General features: G+C 38.3%; 1 protein-coding gene across 1 annotated transcript in view; it reads left to right on the top strand.

Moving 5' to 3' along the window:
- The window catches only part of CDH20 (cadherin 20), a 208,717-nt gene that overhangs the window by 163,079 nt on the left and 27,357 nt on the right, over positions 1 to 18,281 (top strand). Inside the window, exon 7 of the mRNA XM_029225605.1 lies at positions 13,872 to 14,125. Coding sequence (XP_029081438.1) covers positions 13,872 to 14,125 — 254 coding nt within the window. The remainder of the gene's footprint in view (positions 1 to 13,871; positions 14,126 to 18,281) is intronic.

The following is an 18,281-nucleotide window of genomic DNA, read 5'->3' as shown; positions in this document are numbered from 1 at the left end:
GTGGAGGACTGAAGGATTTTAACAGATGTGTGACATCACTGGACTTTTATTATGAAATAATTACTGTGTAAGCTGTGTTGAGAAAAGGCCATAAGGGGGCAAGAATGGAAACAGGGAGACCAGCTGAGAGGCTATTGCAATAATCAAGGTAAGAGATGATGATGGCTTGGTCTACGGTATTGGGAATGGATGTGGTGAGAACTGGTCAGAATCTGAATATATTTTGAAAGTAGAACCAACAGGATTTCCTAACAGATTGGATGAAGATATGAAAGAAAAAGAGGAGTCGGTTGAGCAACAAAAAGAATAGAGATGGCACTAAGTGATATGGGGAAATACTGGCATTCAGTTCTGAGCATGTTACGTTTGCAATGTCTATCAGACACCCAAGTGGAGATGTATAGCAGTTGTTGGTTATAGGAGTCTGGAATTTGGAGAAGAGTTCTGGACTGAAAACTTGAGAGTCATAAATGGTACTTAAAGCAAATAAAAAATAATAATATTCCAAGGGATCCAGCACAGATGGAGAAGAGGGCACTGAAATAAATCCTGTGGCAGCCCAACGTGACGAGGTCAGGGAGAGCAAAAATAAGCAAGGAGACTGAGGAGGAGAGCCCAGGGAGGCAGAAGGAAGATCAGGAGAGTGTGGTGTCCTGGAAGGTGTAAAGAAACTGTTTCCAAGAGAAGAGAGTGACTGCTGTAAGTGCTGCTGTGATAAGTGCTGCTAAAGGTCATATTAAAACACTGAAAATTAATCACAGATTTTAAGAACAGGGAGGTCATTGATGACCTTGACAAAAGCAACAAAGTCATAACTTAGAATGTGGCACAAGTTAATGTGTCAATAATAACTTTACTCTATGCTGTTCCATAGAGCTGAATTAACACTGCTTTAGAAAGGAAGAAGGGAAGAGTTCACATGTTTGTCCTTATTTATTTAAGGTGCAATCACGTACAGCAAAAGAACAGATATATCCAGCATTCCTCCAACCAGAAATCTTTATAACCAGCACACAATGACCTCAAAACAGTGCAAAATGCTGACACTGGCTTTGGAACCATCATATAAATCTGGATGTAATTTAAATATTGCAGTTTATTTTACTCATATTCTTTGAGAACTAATAATACTTTATAAAAGGTGACTAGAATAATAATACCAAGTTGTTGTATGACATAAGATTAAGAACACTCCCCTATTATGTGGCATGCCTCAAGCTAAAAATTAATAATACATTGCCTACCATGACTGGTAACTATAAACGAGGTAAAAGCTCAGAGTTTGGGATAATTATTATCTCTTTAATGCAAAAATTATCTTTAAAGAATTAAGCAATCAAAAGAAGAGCTTTTGAGGTTCTCAATATATTTTAAATTTTATTTTATATCTTAAATAGTATATAATTCTAAATAATAAAATATTAATTTATGTCAAATTATTAGAATATATCTTAGACCTTACTATAAGCCATTAATTTAAAAAATATTAACTATTATAATTTTGTATATGATGAGATTGGTTAGGGTGGTATGGCCACAGACTGTATCTGAAAGGAACCTCAAAATGTCGTTTCTCCAGCTCCCTTACCAGGAAAAAAGATTAAGCCTCGTAAGACAGAACACTGTCTTTCACTGTCATTGCTAAAACTATATCCATGTTTAATCAAAACATGTATCAACTTTGCCAAGGTCATTTGGATTTCTCTTCTGAACCTATGAGGTGCCAGAAAATGGAATTAAAAGAGAGGTCAATAAGTTGAGTAGATGGACAAGTCAAGTACAATAAATATTTTAGAGGCTATTGACTGCTCAATCTATACCTTTGGAACAACATTCACTCAGATGCTTGATCCACACCCTTCCTCCTACTTTGTCATTAATAATGTCATGTAAAATTGAAAGAAATGTTCTGCTTTTGATTTATTTCCCTTAGGCCTATTATTTGTCTAAAAAAGCACACACTTTTTCTAAAAGAGAAATCAAGTTGAATTGATAGAATTGGGTCTTCATAAAACCACACTGATTACTACCCAGTACTTTGGGTCTTTTTTGGCTTTTAAGTAATCAATCAATTGATTTTCAGTCTCTTAATTTAAATGCTTTTCAAAGATAACTTGAAACATACAATTTTCAGAATGTTCTTTATTCTATATGAGCATGATCTTACGTCTTCAGCATGTCTTCCATCTTCCAGCATACCATAAACAATTGTTTCAAGTCCACTCTCCCCTTAGGCAGGGCACAAAGCAGAAAACTTGAATTTCATCAAACCTAAGGTGCCATGAATTCTCATCACTGTTTTAAATTTTTTTAACATCTTTATTGGAGTATAATTGCTTTGCAATGGTGTATTAGTTTCTGCTATATAACAAAGTGAATAGGCTATACGTATACATATATCCCCATATAACCTCCCTCTTGTGTCTCCCTCCCAATCTCCCTATCCCACCCCTCTAGGTGGTCACAATGCACCCAGCTGATCTCCCTGTGCTATGCGGCTGCTTCCCACTAGCTATCTGTTTTACATTTGGTAGTGTATGTATGTCCATGCCCCTCTCTCACTTTGTCCCAGCTTACCCTTCCCCCTCCCCATGTCCCCAAGTCCATTCTCTAAGTCTGCATCTTCATTCCTCTCTTGCCCCTAGGTTCTTCAGAACCACTTGGGTTTTTTTGTACATTCCATGTGTACCTGTTAGCATATGGTATTTGTTTTTCTCTTTCTGACTTTCTTCACTCTGTGTGAAAGACTCTAGGTCCATCCACCTCACTACAAATAACTCAATTTCATTTCTTTTTTATGGCAAAGTAATAGTCCATTGTATATACATGCCACATCTTCTTTATCCATTCATCTGTCGACGGACACTTAGGTTGCTTCCATCTCCTGGTTATTGTAAATAGTGCTGCAATGAACACTGTGGTACATGGCTCTTTTTGAATTGTGCTTTTCTCCAGGTATATTCCCAGTAGTAAGATTGCTGGGTCATATGGTAGTTCTATTTTTAGTTTTTTAAGGAAGCACCATACTGTTCTCCATAGTGGCTATATCAATTTACATTCCCACCAACAGTGCAAGAGGGTTCCCATTTCTCCACACCCTCTCCAGGATTTATTGTTTATAGATTTTTTGATGATGGCCATTCTGACTGGTATGAGGTGATATCTCACTGTAGTTTTGATTTGCATTTCTCTAATGATTAGTCATGTTCAGCATCCTTTCATGTGTTTACTGGAAATCTGTTTATCTTCTTTGAACAAATGTCTATTTAGGTCTTCTGCTCATTTTTGGATTGGGTTGTTTTCTTTGATATTGAGCTGCATGAGCTGCTTGTACATTTTGGAGATTAATCCTTTGTCAGTTGCTTCATTTGCAAATATTTTCTCCCATTCTAAGGGTTCTCTTTTTGGCTTGTTTATGCTTTCCTTTGCTTTTAAGTTTAAGCTTTTAAGTTTCATTAGGTCCTATTTATTTTTACTTATATTTTTACTTTTATTTCCATTTCTCTAGGAGGTGGGTCAAAAAGGATCTTGCTGTAATTTATGTCATGGAGTGTTCTGCCTATGTTTTCCTCTAAGAGTTTTATAGTGTCTGGCCTTACATACAGGTCTTTAATCCACTTTGAGTTTAGTTTTGTGTATGGTGTTAGGGAGTGTTCTAATTTCATTCTTTTACATGTAGCTGTCCTGTTTTCCCAGCACCACTTGTTGAAGAGGCTGTCTTTTCTCCATTGTATATTCTTGCCTCCTTTATCAAAGGTAAGGTGACCATATGTGCGTGGGTTTATCTCTGGGCTTTCTATCCTGTTCCACTGATCTATATTTCTGTTTTTGTGCCAGTAACATACTGTCTTGATTACTGTAACTTTGTAGTATAGTCTGAATTCCAGGAGTCTGATTCCTCCAGCTCCATTTTTCTTTCTCAAGATTGCTTTGGCTATTAGGAGTCTTTTGTGTTTCCATACAAATTGTAAAATTTTTTGTTCCAGTTCTGTGAAAAATGCCACTGGTAGTTTGATACGGATTGCATTGAATATGTAGATTGCTTTGGGTAATATAGTTATTTTCACAGTGCTGATTCTTCCAATCAAAGAACATGGTATATCTCTCCATCTTTCTGTATCATCTTTAATTTCCTTCATCAGTATCTTATAGTTTTCTGCATACAGGAATTTTGTCTCCTTAGGTAGGCTTATTCCTAGGTGTTTTATTCTTTTTGTTGCAGTGGTAAATGGGAGTGTTTCCTTAATTTCTCTTTCAGATTTTTTATCATTAGTGTATAGGAATGCAAGAGAATTCTGTGCATTAATTTTGTATCCGGCTACTTTACCAAATTCACTGATTAGCTCTAGTAGTTTTCTGGTAGCATCTTTAGGATCCTCTATGTATAGTATCACATCATCTGCAAACAGTGACAGCTTTACTTCTTCTTTTCCGATTTGGATTCCTTTTATTTCTTTTTCTTCTCTGATTGCTGTGGCTAAAATCTCCAAAACTATGTTGAATAACAGCGGTGAAAGTGGGCAACCTTGTCTTGTTCCTGATTTTAGTGGAAATGGTTTCAGTTTTTCACCATTGAGAATGATGTTGGCTATGGGTTTGTCATATATGGTCTTTATTATGTTGAAGTAAGTTTCCGCTATGCCTACTTTCTACTTTCTGGAGGGATTTTTATCATAAATGGGTGTTGAATTTTGTCAAAAGCTTTTTCTGCATCTATTGAGATGATCATATGGTTTTTATTCTTCAATTTGTTAATATAGTGTATTACACTGACTGATTTGCATATACTGTAGAATCCTTGCATTCCTGGGATAAACCCCACTTGATCATGGTGTATGATACTTTTAATGTGCTGTTGGATTCTGTTTGCTAGTATTTCGCTGAGAATTTTTGCATCTATGTTCATCAGTGGTATGGGCCTGTAGTTTTCTTTTTTTGTGACATCTTTCTCTGGTTTTGGTATCAGGGTGATGGTGGCCTCATAGAATGAGTTTGGGAGTGTTCCTCCCTCTACTATATTTTGGAGGAGTTTGAGAAGGATAGATGTTAGCTCTTCTCTAAATGTTTGATAGAATCTGCTTGTGAAGCCATCTGGTCCTGGGCTTTTTTTGTTGGAAGATTTTTAATCACAGTTTCAATTTCAGTGCTTGTGATTGGTCTGTTTATATTTTCTATTTCTTCCTGGTTCAGTCTCAGACGGTTGTGCTTTTCTAAGAATTTGTCCTTTCTTCCAGGTTGTCCATTTTATTGTCATATAGTTGCTTGTAGAAATCTCTCATGTTCCTTTGTATTTCTGCAGTGTCAGTTGTTACTTCTTCTGTTTCATTCTATTGATTTGAGTCTTTTCCCTTTTTCCTTGATGAGTATGGCTAACGGTTTATCAATTTTGTTTACCTTCTCAAAGAACCAGCTTTTAGTTTTATTGTTGCTATCATTTCCTCCATTTCCTTTTCATTTACTTCTGTTCTGATCTTTATGATTTCTTTCCTTCTGCTAACTTTGGGGTTTTTTTGTTCTTCTTCAATTGCTTTAGGTGTCAGTTTAGGTTGTTTATTTGAGCTTTTTTCTTATTTCTTGAGATAGGATTGTATTGCTGTGAACTTCCATCTTAGAACTGCTTTTTCTGCGTCCCATAGGTTTGGGGTCATTGTGTTTTCATGGTCATTTGTTTCTAGGTATTTTTTGATTTCCTCTTTGATTTCTTCAGTGATCTCTTGGTTATTCAGTAGTGTACTGTTTAGCCTCCAATGTGTTTGCATGTTTTACACTTTTTTTTCCTGTAATTGATATCTCCTCTTATAGCGTTGCAGTAAGAAAAGATACTTGATATGATTTCAATTTTCTTAAATTTACCAAGGCTTGATTTGTGAAACAAGATATGATCTACCCTGGAGAATGTTCCATGAGCACTTGAGAAGAAAGTGTATTCTGTTGTTTTTGGATGAAATGTCCTATAAATATCAATTAAATCCATCTTGTTTAATGTGTAATTTAAAGCTTATGTTTCCTTATTTATTTTCATTTTGGATGATCTGTCCGTTGGTGAAAGTGGAGTGTTAAAGTCCCCTACTATGACTGTATTACTGTCAATTTCCCCTTTTATGGCTGATACCATTTGCCTTATGTATTGAGGTGCTCCTATGTAGGGTGCATAAATATTTACAATTGTTATATCTTCCTCTTGGATTGATCCCTTGATCATTATGTGGTGTCCTGCTTTGTCTCTTGTAACAAACAATTTTTATTTTAAAGACTATTTTGTTTGATATGAGAATTGCTATTCCAGCTTTCTTTTTATTTCCATTTGCATGGGATATCTTTTTCCAACTCCTCACTTTCAGTCTGTATGTGTCCCTGGCTCTGAAGTGGGTCTCTTGTAGACAGCATATATACGGGTCTTGTTTTTGTATCCATTCAGCCAGTCTATGTCTTTTGGTTGGAGCATTTAATCCATTTACATTTAAGGTAATTATCAATATGTATGTTCCTATTACCATTTTCTTAATTGTTTTGGGTTTGTTATTGTAGGTCTTTTCCTTCTCTTGTGTTTCCTTCCCAGAGAAGTTCCTTCAGCATTTGTTGTAAAGCTGGTTTGGTGGCGCAGAATTCTCTTTGTCTGTAAAGCTTTTAATTTTTCCGTCGAATCTGAATGAGATCCTTGCTAGGTAGAGTAATCTTGGTTGTAGGTGTTTCCCTTTCATCACTTTAAATATGTCCTGCCACTCCTTTCTGGCTTGCAGAGTTTCTGCTGGAAGATCAGCTGTTAACTTCATGGGGATTCCCTTGTATGTTACTTGTTGCTTTTCCCTTGCTGCTTTTAATATTTTTTATTTGTATTTAATTTCTGATAGTTTGATTAATATGTGTCTTGGCATGGTTCTCCTTGGATTTATCCATTATGGGACTCTGCACTTCCTGGACTTGATTGACTATTTCTTTTCCCATATTAGGGAAGTTTTCAACTATAATCTCTTCAAATATTTTCTCAGTCCCTTTCTTTTTCTCTTCTTCTGGACCGCTATAATTCAAATGTTGGTGCGTTTAATGTTGTCCCAGAGGTCTCTGAGATTGTCCTCAATTCTCTTCATTTGTTTTTCTTTACTCTGCTCTGTGGTAGTTATTTCCACTATCTTTTTTTTTTTTTTTTTTTGTGGTATGCTGGCCTCTCACTGCTGTGGCCTCCCCCATTGCGGAGCACAGGCTCCGGACGCGCAGGCCCAGAGGCCATGGCTCACGGGCCCAGCCGCTCTGTGGCATGTGGGATCCTCCTGGACCGGGGCATGAACCCGTGTCCCCTGCACTGGCAGGCGGACTCTCAACCACTGCGCCACCAGGGAAGCCCTCCACTATCTTATCTTCCAGGTCACTTATCCATCCTTCTGCCTCAGTTATTCTGCTACTGATTCCTTCTAGAAAATTTTTAATTTCATTTATTGTGTCGTTCATCAGTTTGTTTGCTCTTTAGTTCTTCTAGGTCCTTGTTAAACATTTCTTGTATTTTCTCCATTCTATTTCCAAGATTTTGGATCATCTTTACTATCATTACTCTGAATTCTTTTTCAAGTAGACTGCCTATTTCCTTTTCATTTTTTTGGTCTGGTGGGTTTTCACCTTGCTCCTTCATCTGCTGTGTATTTCTCTGTCTTCTCATTTTGCTTAACTTACTGTCTTTGGGGTCTCTTTTTCACAGGCTGCAGGTTTGTAGTTCCCATTGTTTTGGGTTCTGCCCCCAGTGGGTATGGTTGTTTCACTGGGTTGTGTAGGCTTCCCGGTGGAGGGGACTGGTGCCTGTGTTCTGATGGATGAGGTTGAATCTTGTCTTTCTGGTGGGCAGGACCATGTCTGGTGGTATGTTTTGGGGTGTCTGTGAACTTACTACGATTTTAGGCAGCCTCTCTGATAATGGGTGGGGTTGTATTCCTCTCTTGCTAGTTGTTTGGCATAGGATGTCCAGCACTGGAGCTTGCTGGTCACTGAGTGGAGCTGGGTCTTAGCGTTGAGATGGAGATCTCTAGGAGACCTCTCACCGAGTGATATTATATGGGGCCAGTAGGTCTCTGGTGAACCAATGTCCTGAACTCGGTTCTCCCACCTCAGAGGCTCAGGCCTGACACCTGGCCAGAGCACCAAGACCCTGTCTGCCACACAGCTCAGAAGAAAGGGAGAAAAGAAAAAAATAATGAAGAAAGAAAAATAATAAAATAATTAACATAAAAAATTTTTAAATACATATTATTAAAATAAAATGTAATTTAAAAAAAAAAGAAGAGAGCAACCAAAACAATAAACAAATCCACCAATGATAACAAGCACTAAAAACTATACTAATAAAAAACGGACAGATAGAACCCTAGGACAAATGGTAAAAGTAAACCTATACAGACAAAATCACACAAAGAAGTATACACATACACACTCCCAAAAAGAGAAAAAGGGAAAAAAAAATATATGTATATATATAAAAAAAAAAGGAAGAGAGCCACCAAATCAATAAATAAATCTACCAGTGATAATAAGCTCTAAATACTAAACTAAAGTAAACATAAAACTAGAAACAAATTAGACGCAGAAAGCAAACCCCAAGTCTACAGTTGCTCCCAAAGTCCACCGCCTCAGTTTTGGGATGATTCGTTGTCTATTCAGGTATTCCACAGATGCAGGTACATCAAGTTGACTGTGGAGGTTTAATGCGCTGCTCGTGAGGCTGCACAGAGAGATTTCCCTTTCTCATCTTTGTTCCCACAGCTCCTGGGGTTCAACTTTGGATTTGGCACCACCTCTGCACGTAGGTCACCCTCTGGCATCTGTTCTTCACCCAGACAGGAGGGAGTTAAAGGAGTAGCTGATTCAGGGGCTCTGGCTCACTCAGGCCAGGGGGAGGGAGAGGTATGGAATGTGGGGCGAGCCTGCAGCGGCAGAAGCCAAAATGTTGCAACAGCCTGAGGAACACCATGTGTTCTCGCGGGGAAGCTGTCCCTGGATCACGGGACCCTGGCAGTGGCGGGCTGCACAGGCTCCCAGGAGGGGAGGTGTGGAGAGTGACCTGTGCTTGCACACAGGATTCTTGGTGGCTGCAGCCGCAGCGTTAGCATTCCATGCCCGTCTCTGGGGTCCAAGCTGATAGCCGTGGCTCGCACCCATCTCTGGAGCTCATTTAGGCGGTGCTCTGAATCCCCTCTCCTCACGCACCCCAAAACAATGGTCTCTTGCCTCTTTAGCAGGTCCAGACTTTTTCCCAGACTCCTCCCGGCTAGCTGTGGTGCACTAGCCCCCTTCAGGCTGTGTTCACGCAGCCAACCCCAGTCCTGTCCCTGGGATCTGACCTCTGAAGCCTGAGCCTCAGCTCCCAGCCCCCACCCGCCCTGGCAGGTGAGGAGCCAAGCCTCTCAGGCTGGTGAGTGTTGGTCAGCATTGATCCTCTGTGCAGGAATCTCTCCGCTTTGCTCTCTGCACCCCTGTTGCTGCACTCTCCTCTGTGGCTCCAAAGCTTCCCTCCACACCCACCCGCCATCTCTGCCAGTGAAGGAGCTTCCTAGTGTGTGCAGACTTTTCCTCCTTCACAGCTCCCTCCCAGAGGTGCAGGTCCCATCCCTATTCTTTGGTCTCTGTTTTTCCTTTCTTCTTTTGCCCTACCAAGGTACATGGGGAGTTTCTTGCCTTTTGGGAAGTCTGAGGTTTTCTGCCAGCATTCAGCAGGTGTTCTGTAGGAGTTGTTCCACATGTAGATATATTTTTGATGTATTTGTGGGGAGGAAAGTGATCTCCACGTCTTACTCCTCTGCCATCTTGAAGGTCCTCCCTGACACATCCCTGTTTTATATATCACTTAAAACACACACACACACACACACAAAAAAAAAAAAACCTCCTGCTAATTTGAATGATACAATGCTTTCTCATTCCTTTGTAGTTACTGGAAAAGCCCTTGCAGACACAGACATATTTGTTTCACTAATATCAGATTTATTCCCTGCTATTGTTTCCATACCATTTTACCTACACAGCAACTTTTGTTTCAATGTTGAATCATAATACAATCTTTCTGAAGACGTTTTAGAAGGCAGTAAAGTTCAACACATGTATTACCAACAAGTGCAGAACACAACCGAAGTACATGAACGACTTTGACCAGGTTTGGCTAGCACAAATGGTGACAACTACATCCTACCTCTCGTTGGGCCTGCAGCAATTACAAGATGCTATCAATTGGAGAAGCAACCCTATTTCCAAAATGTCAAAATACAAAAAAATGTGTATCTTTAAATCATTGAAATATGGCAACGTAAAGTCTGTATGTATCATCACTCAACTAGTATCAATACATGTTAATACACTGAAAAACTTTTGCACTACTCAATGTAACAACATTTTTGGGTTTTAGGCCCTCCCTAGGTACTGGGGAATAAAAATCTGACTAAATCATAATCTTTGCCCTTTAGTATCATGAAGGCAACCAACACAGAAAGAAATATTTATAATACAAAATAAGAAGAGCCATAATGGAAGTAAGACAAAGTGCTATGGGAAAAGAAGAGGGAATGATTAATGCTGCTTAGGGGAACTGCATTACTATTTTGTAACATAATCTTCATTACTCAATTTTCAAGGATATAATAACTTCATTTTTACGTGCTCCAACTCTAGGAAATTTCTTGAATTTAACTTGGGTTCTCAGACATTACTACTCTTTGATTTACTATTTAAATGTGTAAAAACAAGTACAAAAACTTTTCTAGACAGAAATGTCAAACTCATATCAATTATGGGCAATTTAAAGTTTAGGGTATTTAAGGCAATGTTTTCTTTAAATTTTAAATAATAAAATTATTTAAGGGAGACAATAATCTTAAATAATATAAAAATCACTGAGTAACTTATTTAAAAAGAAATTTTAACAATAATTAAAAACTCGCTCTAGTCTTTCAACAGTGCTAGAAAAATTGTATGTCTGTATACAAAAAAAAAAATAATGAAGAACCTTGATTCATAGCTACAAAAATAAACCCAAAATAGATGATTTACCTAAATGTGAAAAACTAAAACTATAAAATTTCTAGAAGAAAACAGAGAAGAAAGTCTTTGTGACCCTGATTAGGTAATTTTTTTAGATATGACACCAAAATCCCAATCTACAAAATAAAATGTGATAAATGAGACTTTAAGAGTTTCTTTTCTTCACTGATAAAAGAGTAAAAAAATAAATCAGAGATTGGGAGAAAATATTTGCAAATCACCTGTCTGATAAAAGACTTTAATATAAAATATATAAAGAACTCTTTAAGAAGATATAAAGATGCTCAACATCATTAGGCATTAGGGAAATGCAAATCAAAACCACAATGAGAAACCATTTCACACCCAGTAGGATGCTAAAACCAGAAAAACTTGACAAAACCAAATAATGACTAGGATGTGGAGCAACCAGAACTCTCATACATTCCTGGTGGGAATGCAAAATGGTACAGCCACTTTGAAAATTGGTTTGGAAGTTTCTTATAACATTTAAAATATGCTTACCAAATAATCCTATGATCCCCCTCCTAGGTATTTACCCAAGTGAAATGAAAACCTATGTTCCCACAAAAACCTGTATACAAATGTTCATAGTAGCTTTATTCATAACCATCAGAAATTGGAAACAACTCAAATGTACCTCCAGTGGAGGATGGATAAACAAACTGTGGTACATCCATACAATGGAATACTACTTGACAATAAAAGGGACAAACGCCACATTCACAATGACATGAATGAATCTCAAATGCATATGTTAAGTGAAAGAAACCAGACTCAAAAGACTACCTACTGAATGACTGCATTTATATGACATTCTTGTAAAAGGGACACAAAATAGATCAATGGGTGCCAGGGGGGTGGGACCTGACCACAAAGAGGTACTGATCAGGGCATAATGGGGTGATGGAACTGTTCTATATCTTAATTATCATAGGAGACACATATATAATTGTATACATTTGTCAAAACCTACAAAAATTTACACTAAAAAAGATGAATTTTAATGTAAGTTACATCTTAATTTTTACAAAATTCATACCAAATTAGAAAAATGACTTAAAATTAAAGGAACAACATATTTTGCCTAGCTCAAACCTAACATAAACAATCAGTGTCCACTCTGGGTTACTTCTACATAAGGAAAGAATTCTAAAAGAATACAGTGTAATTTACCAGGAAAGATAAATGTCTAGACTTAAAAGAGTAGTATAAATAAAATAAACTGGTAAACCTATTCCTTCAAATTTATAGAAACCTGAGTGGCAGATTTCCCTGTTTATGAAAACCCTGCCTTTTGACTAAGAACTACGGACACAGGGCGGCTGGTGGAAATGGCCACTTCGTTCAAATGGGAACGATGGACTCCATGAAACGAAGAGTACAAAGTATGGTGCTAAGTAAATACAGGCCAGTGGTAAACCAACAACAGCAACAAAAGAAACAAAAAACTTTTTGTTAGAATTTGAAAATAACAAATTCAGTTAAAGCAATTCCTACTGCTGTTTGTTTCTCAAAACCAAACCAGTTGCTTAGACACATGCCTCTTTCTAACATGAAATGTGCTGACATTCAGCACATTTTATGAAAAAGGGACAAATGAATGAAATGTTTAGCTAGAAAAACTTGTCATCACCAAGTTGACATGTGACTTTTAAGCTTTAGTAACTGCTTCACTATCCTCTGTAATTATAGAATTGAGTTTCCATCATTTTTTAAATTATTAATGATATTTTGAGGTAAGTGTTGCTTTAAACTTTTATACATTTTTGTCAGTTAAAAAAGAGAAACACAAATGGATTATTCTTGAGATGGCATTCAAGTCCACTTTCTGCCCTAAAGTGCTGTATTTATTTTGACATAAAACATTCTGAAGGTAGAGACAGATCCAAAAAAGGAAACACCAAAAAAGTTATATTTTATGACATGGGGTTTTATTAGACAAAGTTAAACTTTTGGGGGTGAGCCTCGAATGAGGAATTTACAGATCAAGAGCAGCATTTCTACTCTGACACAGCGTAACCACATCAGCTTAGGCCAGTCTGCTAGCTTGCTGAGTCTCAGTTTCTTTCATTGCAAAATGAGGTATTGGATTAGGTTTTTAAAAAAGATTGTCTATGATAAACTAAACACACAAATATTGATCTGACACAGTGCTTTGAGAACCCTTGTGAGGTGTTTATTGATAGTTTATTGGAATAAAATCACTATTGCCTTTGTACTCAAGAACTGGGTTTTTTCAAAGAAAACAGAAAAGCCTAGGCCTCAGTTGTATGGATATGCTGAAACAGAACTCAAACTCTCTCTTAATTATCATGACACCTTTTCAAATGAACAAGCATTTCTAAAGATGACCATGCTGATTAAAGAGTAGACAAGTTAAGTCAGCCCTGCCCAGGGTTCAGTGGCTTTCTTCATCAGCAAAATGGCTTCCTTTAGCATCCTCCTTACTTTCTTTACCCAAATTGTTGAAAGTGACATTAAGACCAAGAACCATGGAACAGGGCTTCCCTGGTGACGCAGTGGTTGAGAGTCCACCTGCCGATGCAGGGGACACGGGTTCGTGCCCCGGTCCGGGAAGATCCCACATGCCGCGGACCGGCTGGGCCCGTGAGCCATGGCTGCTGAGCCTGCGCGTCCGGAGCCTGTGCTCCGCAACGGGAGAGGCCACAACAGTGAGAGGCCCGCGTTCCGAGAACCATGGAACAAAAGAAAAAATTCCCTTATTTTTCCTCTTGCCTCTTTTCCACCATTTTAATGCATTTGAGAATCTACCCACTAGCCAGCAGTATCATCCATCCTTTAGAACCCTGACGTATATGCTCCTAACTAATCTATTTTCCTGTCATTACTTTCAGCCCCTGAGTTTTGAAACCAAGAAAAGCTACACCTTAAAAGTGGAGGGAGCCAATCCTCACCTAGAGATGCGTTTTCTGAACCTAGGCCCATTTCAGGACACAACCACAGTGCACATCAGCGTGGAAGATGTGGATGAGCCCCCTGTGTTTGAACCTGGCTTTTATTTTGTGGAGGTACCTGAAGATGTGGCAATTGGAACAACCATACAGATCATTTCTGCCAAGGATCCAGATGTGACCAACAACTCAATCAGGTTTTTCTACACATTTCACCTTATCCTTATATCCTGGAATCTTCCCTAATATCTAATTTTCTAGCACTTTTTCTCTGCTTCTTCCATCTCTGGACACTCTCCTATTTCTTTAAATTCTTTTTTCTTAAATAACATGGACTTTTCATGTTATTTAGAAATGAAGTGCCATTATGTCTACAACTCACTGTCAGCTGGTTCAGCAACACACATACACACACCTCTCAGTTCTCAATTGTGGCCTTACTGACATTTGGGGGTGGATAATTCTTTGTTGAGGGGGCTGCCTGTTCAATGTATTGTACAATGTTTAGCAGCATCTCTAGCCTCTACCTACAAAATGCTAGTAGCACCCCGAGTGGAAACAATCTAAAAAGTCCCCAGATATTGCCAAATAGACAGATACATAGATGTCAAAACATTAAAAGTCGTTGAATCTTAGTGGTGAATATAAAGGTGATTACTGTACTTTCTTTTAATTTTTATGAACCTTTGACTTTTTTACTTTAAAAAATGGAAAACACATATATAAACACATATTTCCATATACTATACAAAGAACAGACACAGAAACTACTACTGTTGTCAACAGCTTTGATGCCATGTAGACTGGCTTTCTATTGCAAGCCCACATAACAACCTCTCCAAAGTATGTTTTGAACATCAAGATTCCAACCTAGATGCTTCGCCCTCAGGAGGGGTAGAGAGCTGCTCTTATAGCCATGGCCATCTCCTGTTGACTATGGAACCAAAGTGCAAACCGCTGGTGGACAGATTGACACTTCAACCTTCCAGAGCAACTGCCAAGCCTCTGAAGCTTGACACAAAAGATCAGGATTCCAAGGCTGTTTGAGGCCATCTGTCACATTAATTGTTGAAAGCTACACAAATGGATCTAGGGCTTTAGTGCAGATAGCACATTTTAAACACACCCTGATTCATCAAAAGCCTTTTCTGTCAGCCGGTTACTTTCCTCACCTGGTGCCATTTTGTATTTAATGAAAATGCGCTTTTGCAGTCTAATAAAGATGGGTCTCTCCTGAGTTTAACTATACTGGGGGAAATCTGTTTCCTCTAACCAATTAGCAAACTTTTTACATTTTCAGGCATTAAAATGGCTAAAATTATTTTGCTTGAATTCTGATATTTGATTTTTAGAAGAAAACTAATCTTTATGAGCTGTAACAATTTTATGGAAGTGATATTTCAACCTTAAGCTTTCTAAATGTATAATAGAAGTTAGTGGAATATTATCCCCAAAACAACAACACAAATGAAACCAATTCTATTATAAATTTATATTTGTAATATAAATATTATAGTTATATCAGAAGCCAAGAAAATATATCTATCTTCTGATTAATCTATTCATATCAGAGACACTACTGTGGGAAAAAACTCTAGACAATAAAACTTTATGGAGGGAAAGTGTTTGAAATAAAACAAGCACAGTTTGAAAAAAATCAGATCTCATTTCTAAAAGAGTCAATCAGAATATCCAGTGGATGCTTCCACATCTTCTTTCCAGATTCTGATTCTGGACTCCTACATGGTAAGCACTGGAAAAATGATTTTGTCAGGAGTCACACTACTAAATGACAAGCAAAAGAGACTGAAAGCAGTCAAGAAACAAGGAAATTCACACACACACACACACACACACACACACACACACACACACACACCCCTAGAGCGAATGTGCACTATTCAGGACTAAAGTCATTATCTCAACACATATCTAGGAAGGAAGGAGAAACACCAGCAGGCCTAGATCCACTGCTGGCATGGAGCAAAATGAGGATACAAAATGAGGGAATCCTGTCTGGCTAACCGAAAATGCTGCTTCAGATGATGAGCCACTGAAAACTGTCAGCTGGCTGGCATGGCACTGATGCAATTAACATCAGGGAGGTCTAGAGTAGGGTGCCTGTGTAGTCCAATACATCCCAGTCAGGAGGAATCCAAGAGTGAATAGGCGGGAGGCATAGAGCAGGGTCCACTGGGCTTATTCTAGGGCAGGGTTCTAGGTCTTGAAAGAGAAACTGGCAAGAACAAGGCAACAGCCACAGGCCTGGAGGTAACACGATAAGCGTTCAGGCACAGGGGATAAAGCAGAATTCCACTTATCATAACTAGAGATAATCGTCCCTCTGCATTTCGGCTGGAAAGAAGGAACAGAATTCATATTGTGAGATAGAGTCTCTGACCCTTTGTACTGTCCCACAGGAACAAAGAATGGTCTCTGGAGCCAAGCAGAACACCAGGGGTCCTGGATTCTGAGAAGGAAAAGCAACTAGAAGTCAAATCTCTGGCTATTACTTAATAAACCCATTTGGAAAGTACTTTCCTACATTATCTTTCACCAAATTGCTTGTTTTCTCCTTATTTATACTATAAAAGTTATTTTCTTTTAAAAATAATTTGAATATGCCATATGCCACTTGTCTATCTTGTGCATTTTTGTTACAAATAAATGAGGTTCACATTCCTAAAAAGAAAATTCATATTAAATCACCCAAAACACAACATACCACCTGAGGTTCAAATGCTATGGATAAAAGGTCACTGAACTTTTTAAAAAGATTATCAGGACTTTTATAATCTCATTTCTAGAAAGTTTATGGTGTGTTCAGGCATATAAGCTGGTCATCATTTATTAGCAAAGCCCAAAACTAAGTCTCCAGATTTAGTTATATGTACATGAAAATTACAATGTTTGGATCACCTAAATTTTTAATAAATGCTCAAGGAATTTCTAGCAAGCAGGAAACTGAACCATCAGGCAACTGAAATAGGCTCCTGCTCGTATGGAAACAGCTTGTCCCCCTGTGCCTTCCGAGAGTGTGTATGGATTTAGGGAGCCTGTCCATGACACCCTACCTCCAAAATCACTCCTAAATTCAGAGAATGTCCTCAGCCAAGTAAACAAGCAGGGAGCTCAACGAACACCAGCTATTGTTGGCTGAAGGCAGTTTTGTATGTGTATGTTATGCCTATACATATGAGAATATTATGATTAGAGAAAGGAAAACCACCTACATAATTCACTAGTGTGTCCCAATTTCCTCATTTTCTATCTGTATCTATGCCTTTAAATTTGTTCTCTTGAGTCCTGAAAATTGGCCCAGCGTCCCATTCAGAGTAATGAATGCTATCATTGCCTCAATTCAGGCCCCGCTTGGGAAATGGAAAAGGAATTCCGCTTGAGGGAGGCTTCTCTGAGGCAGGCCTGCAGCGTTTCCTCTCAGTGTGTCAGCGGCAGTACTGTCGTGGGTTCTGTCAGTTATTTCCATCATTCCATCTCCCCTACCATCTGTGACGTTTGCTATGGCCTTGTAGGTTTGAATGCAGGAAGCTGGTTCATCACAGGCTGCCTCTCCCCTCAGCATTATGCCTACAACTTGGAGAGCTGCCATCAGGGTTACAGCTCTGTGGGCTGAATGGCTGGCTTTTCTCCTGTTTGGGGAGCTGAAAGAAAAGACTGTCAGGAGCCAACCAGAATTTTTTTTCTAAGATAAATTCAAACCTTAAAATAGCCAGTAAACTTTAAAACTAAATCACTAATTATACCTAAAAAAAAAAAGCTCCAGTTAATTTTAAATTAACTTTGTAGGCATGTGTTTATTCTTTATTAAATAGTCAACTGTCGGCTATCATGGCTTAATCTATCTTCAAAAAAGAGTTAAGGCTTTGTTTCCTTAAGCAATCTCATACATTCCATATGCCTAGGTTTGATTCCCAGCCATGCAACCTTGGGCAAATGTCTTAACCTTTCCATGCTCCAGTTTTCTCACCTGTAAAATGGGGATGATAAATAGTACCTACCTCATAGGTTTATTGTAGGTATTATATGAGTCAATACAGGTAAGATGTTTAGAGCAGTGCCTGGCTACAGTAACAGCGTCAGAAGCAGAGAGAAGCATTACTTTACTTATTTAAATTTCCCAACACTTGGAGAGTTAGAACTGAAATGTTTCCAACTTCTCCAGCCTTTAGTGGTAAACTTTCCCTTTAATTCCTAATTCTCTGAACAGTCATCCTGAATCTCTCCAGGAAAAAGTAAATACTCAAAACAAAATACTTTACCAAATAATACATATACTGGTATATACTGTGTGTGTGTGTGTGTGTGTGTGTGTGTGTGTGTGTGTGTGTGTGT

This window comes from Monodon monoceros, unplaced genomic scaffold (genome assembly GCF_005190385.1).
Source record: "Monodon monoceros isolate NGI ecotype Baffin Bay Population unplaced genomic scaffold, NGI_Narwhal_1 Super_Scaffold_1, whole genome shotgun sequence".
NCBI lineage: Eukaryota > Metazoa > Chordata > Mammalia > Artiodactyla > Monodontidae > Monodon > Monodon monoceros.
Note: the sequence above shows the minus strand (reverse complement) of the source record. Positions and strands in the feature narration are given on the sequence as shown.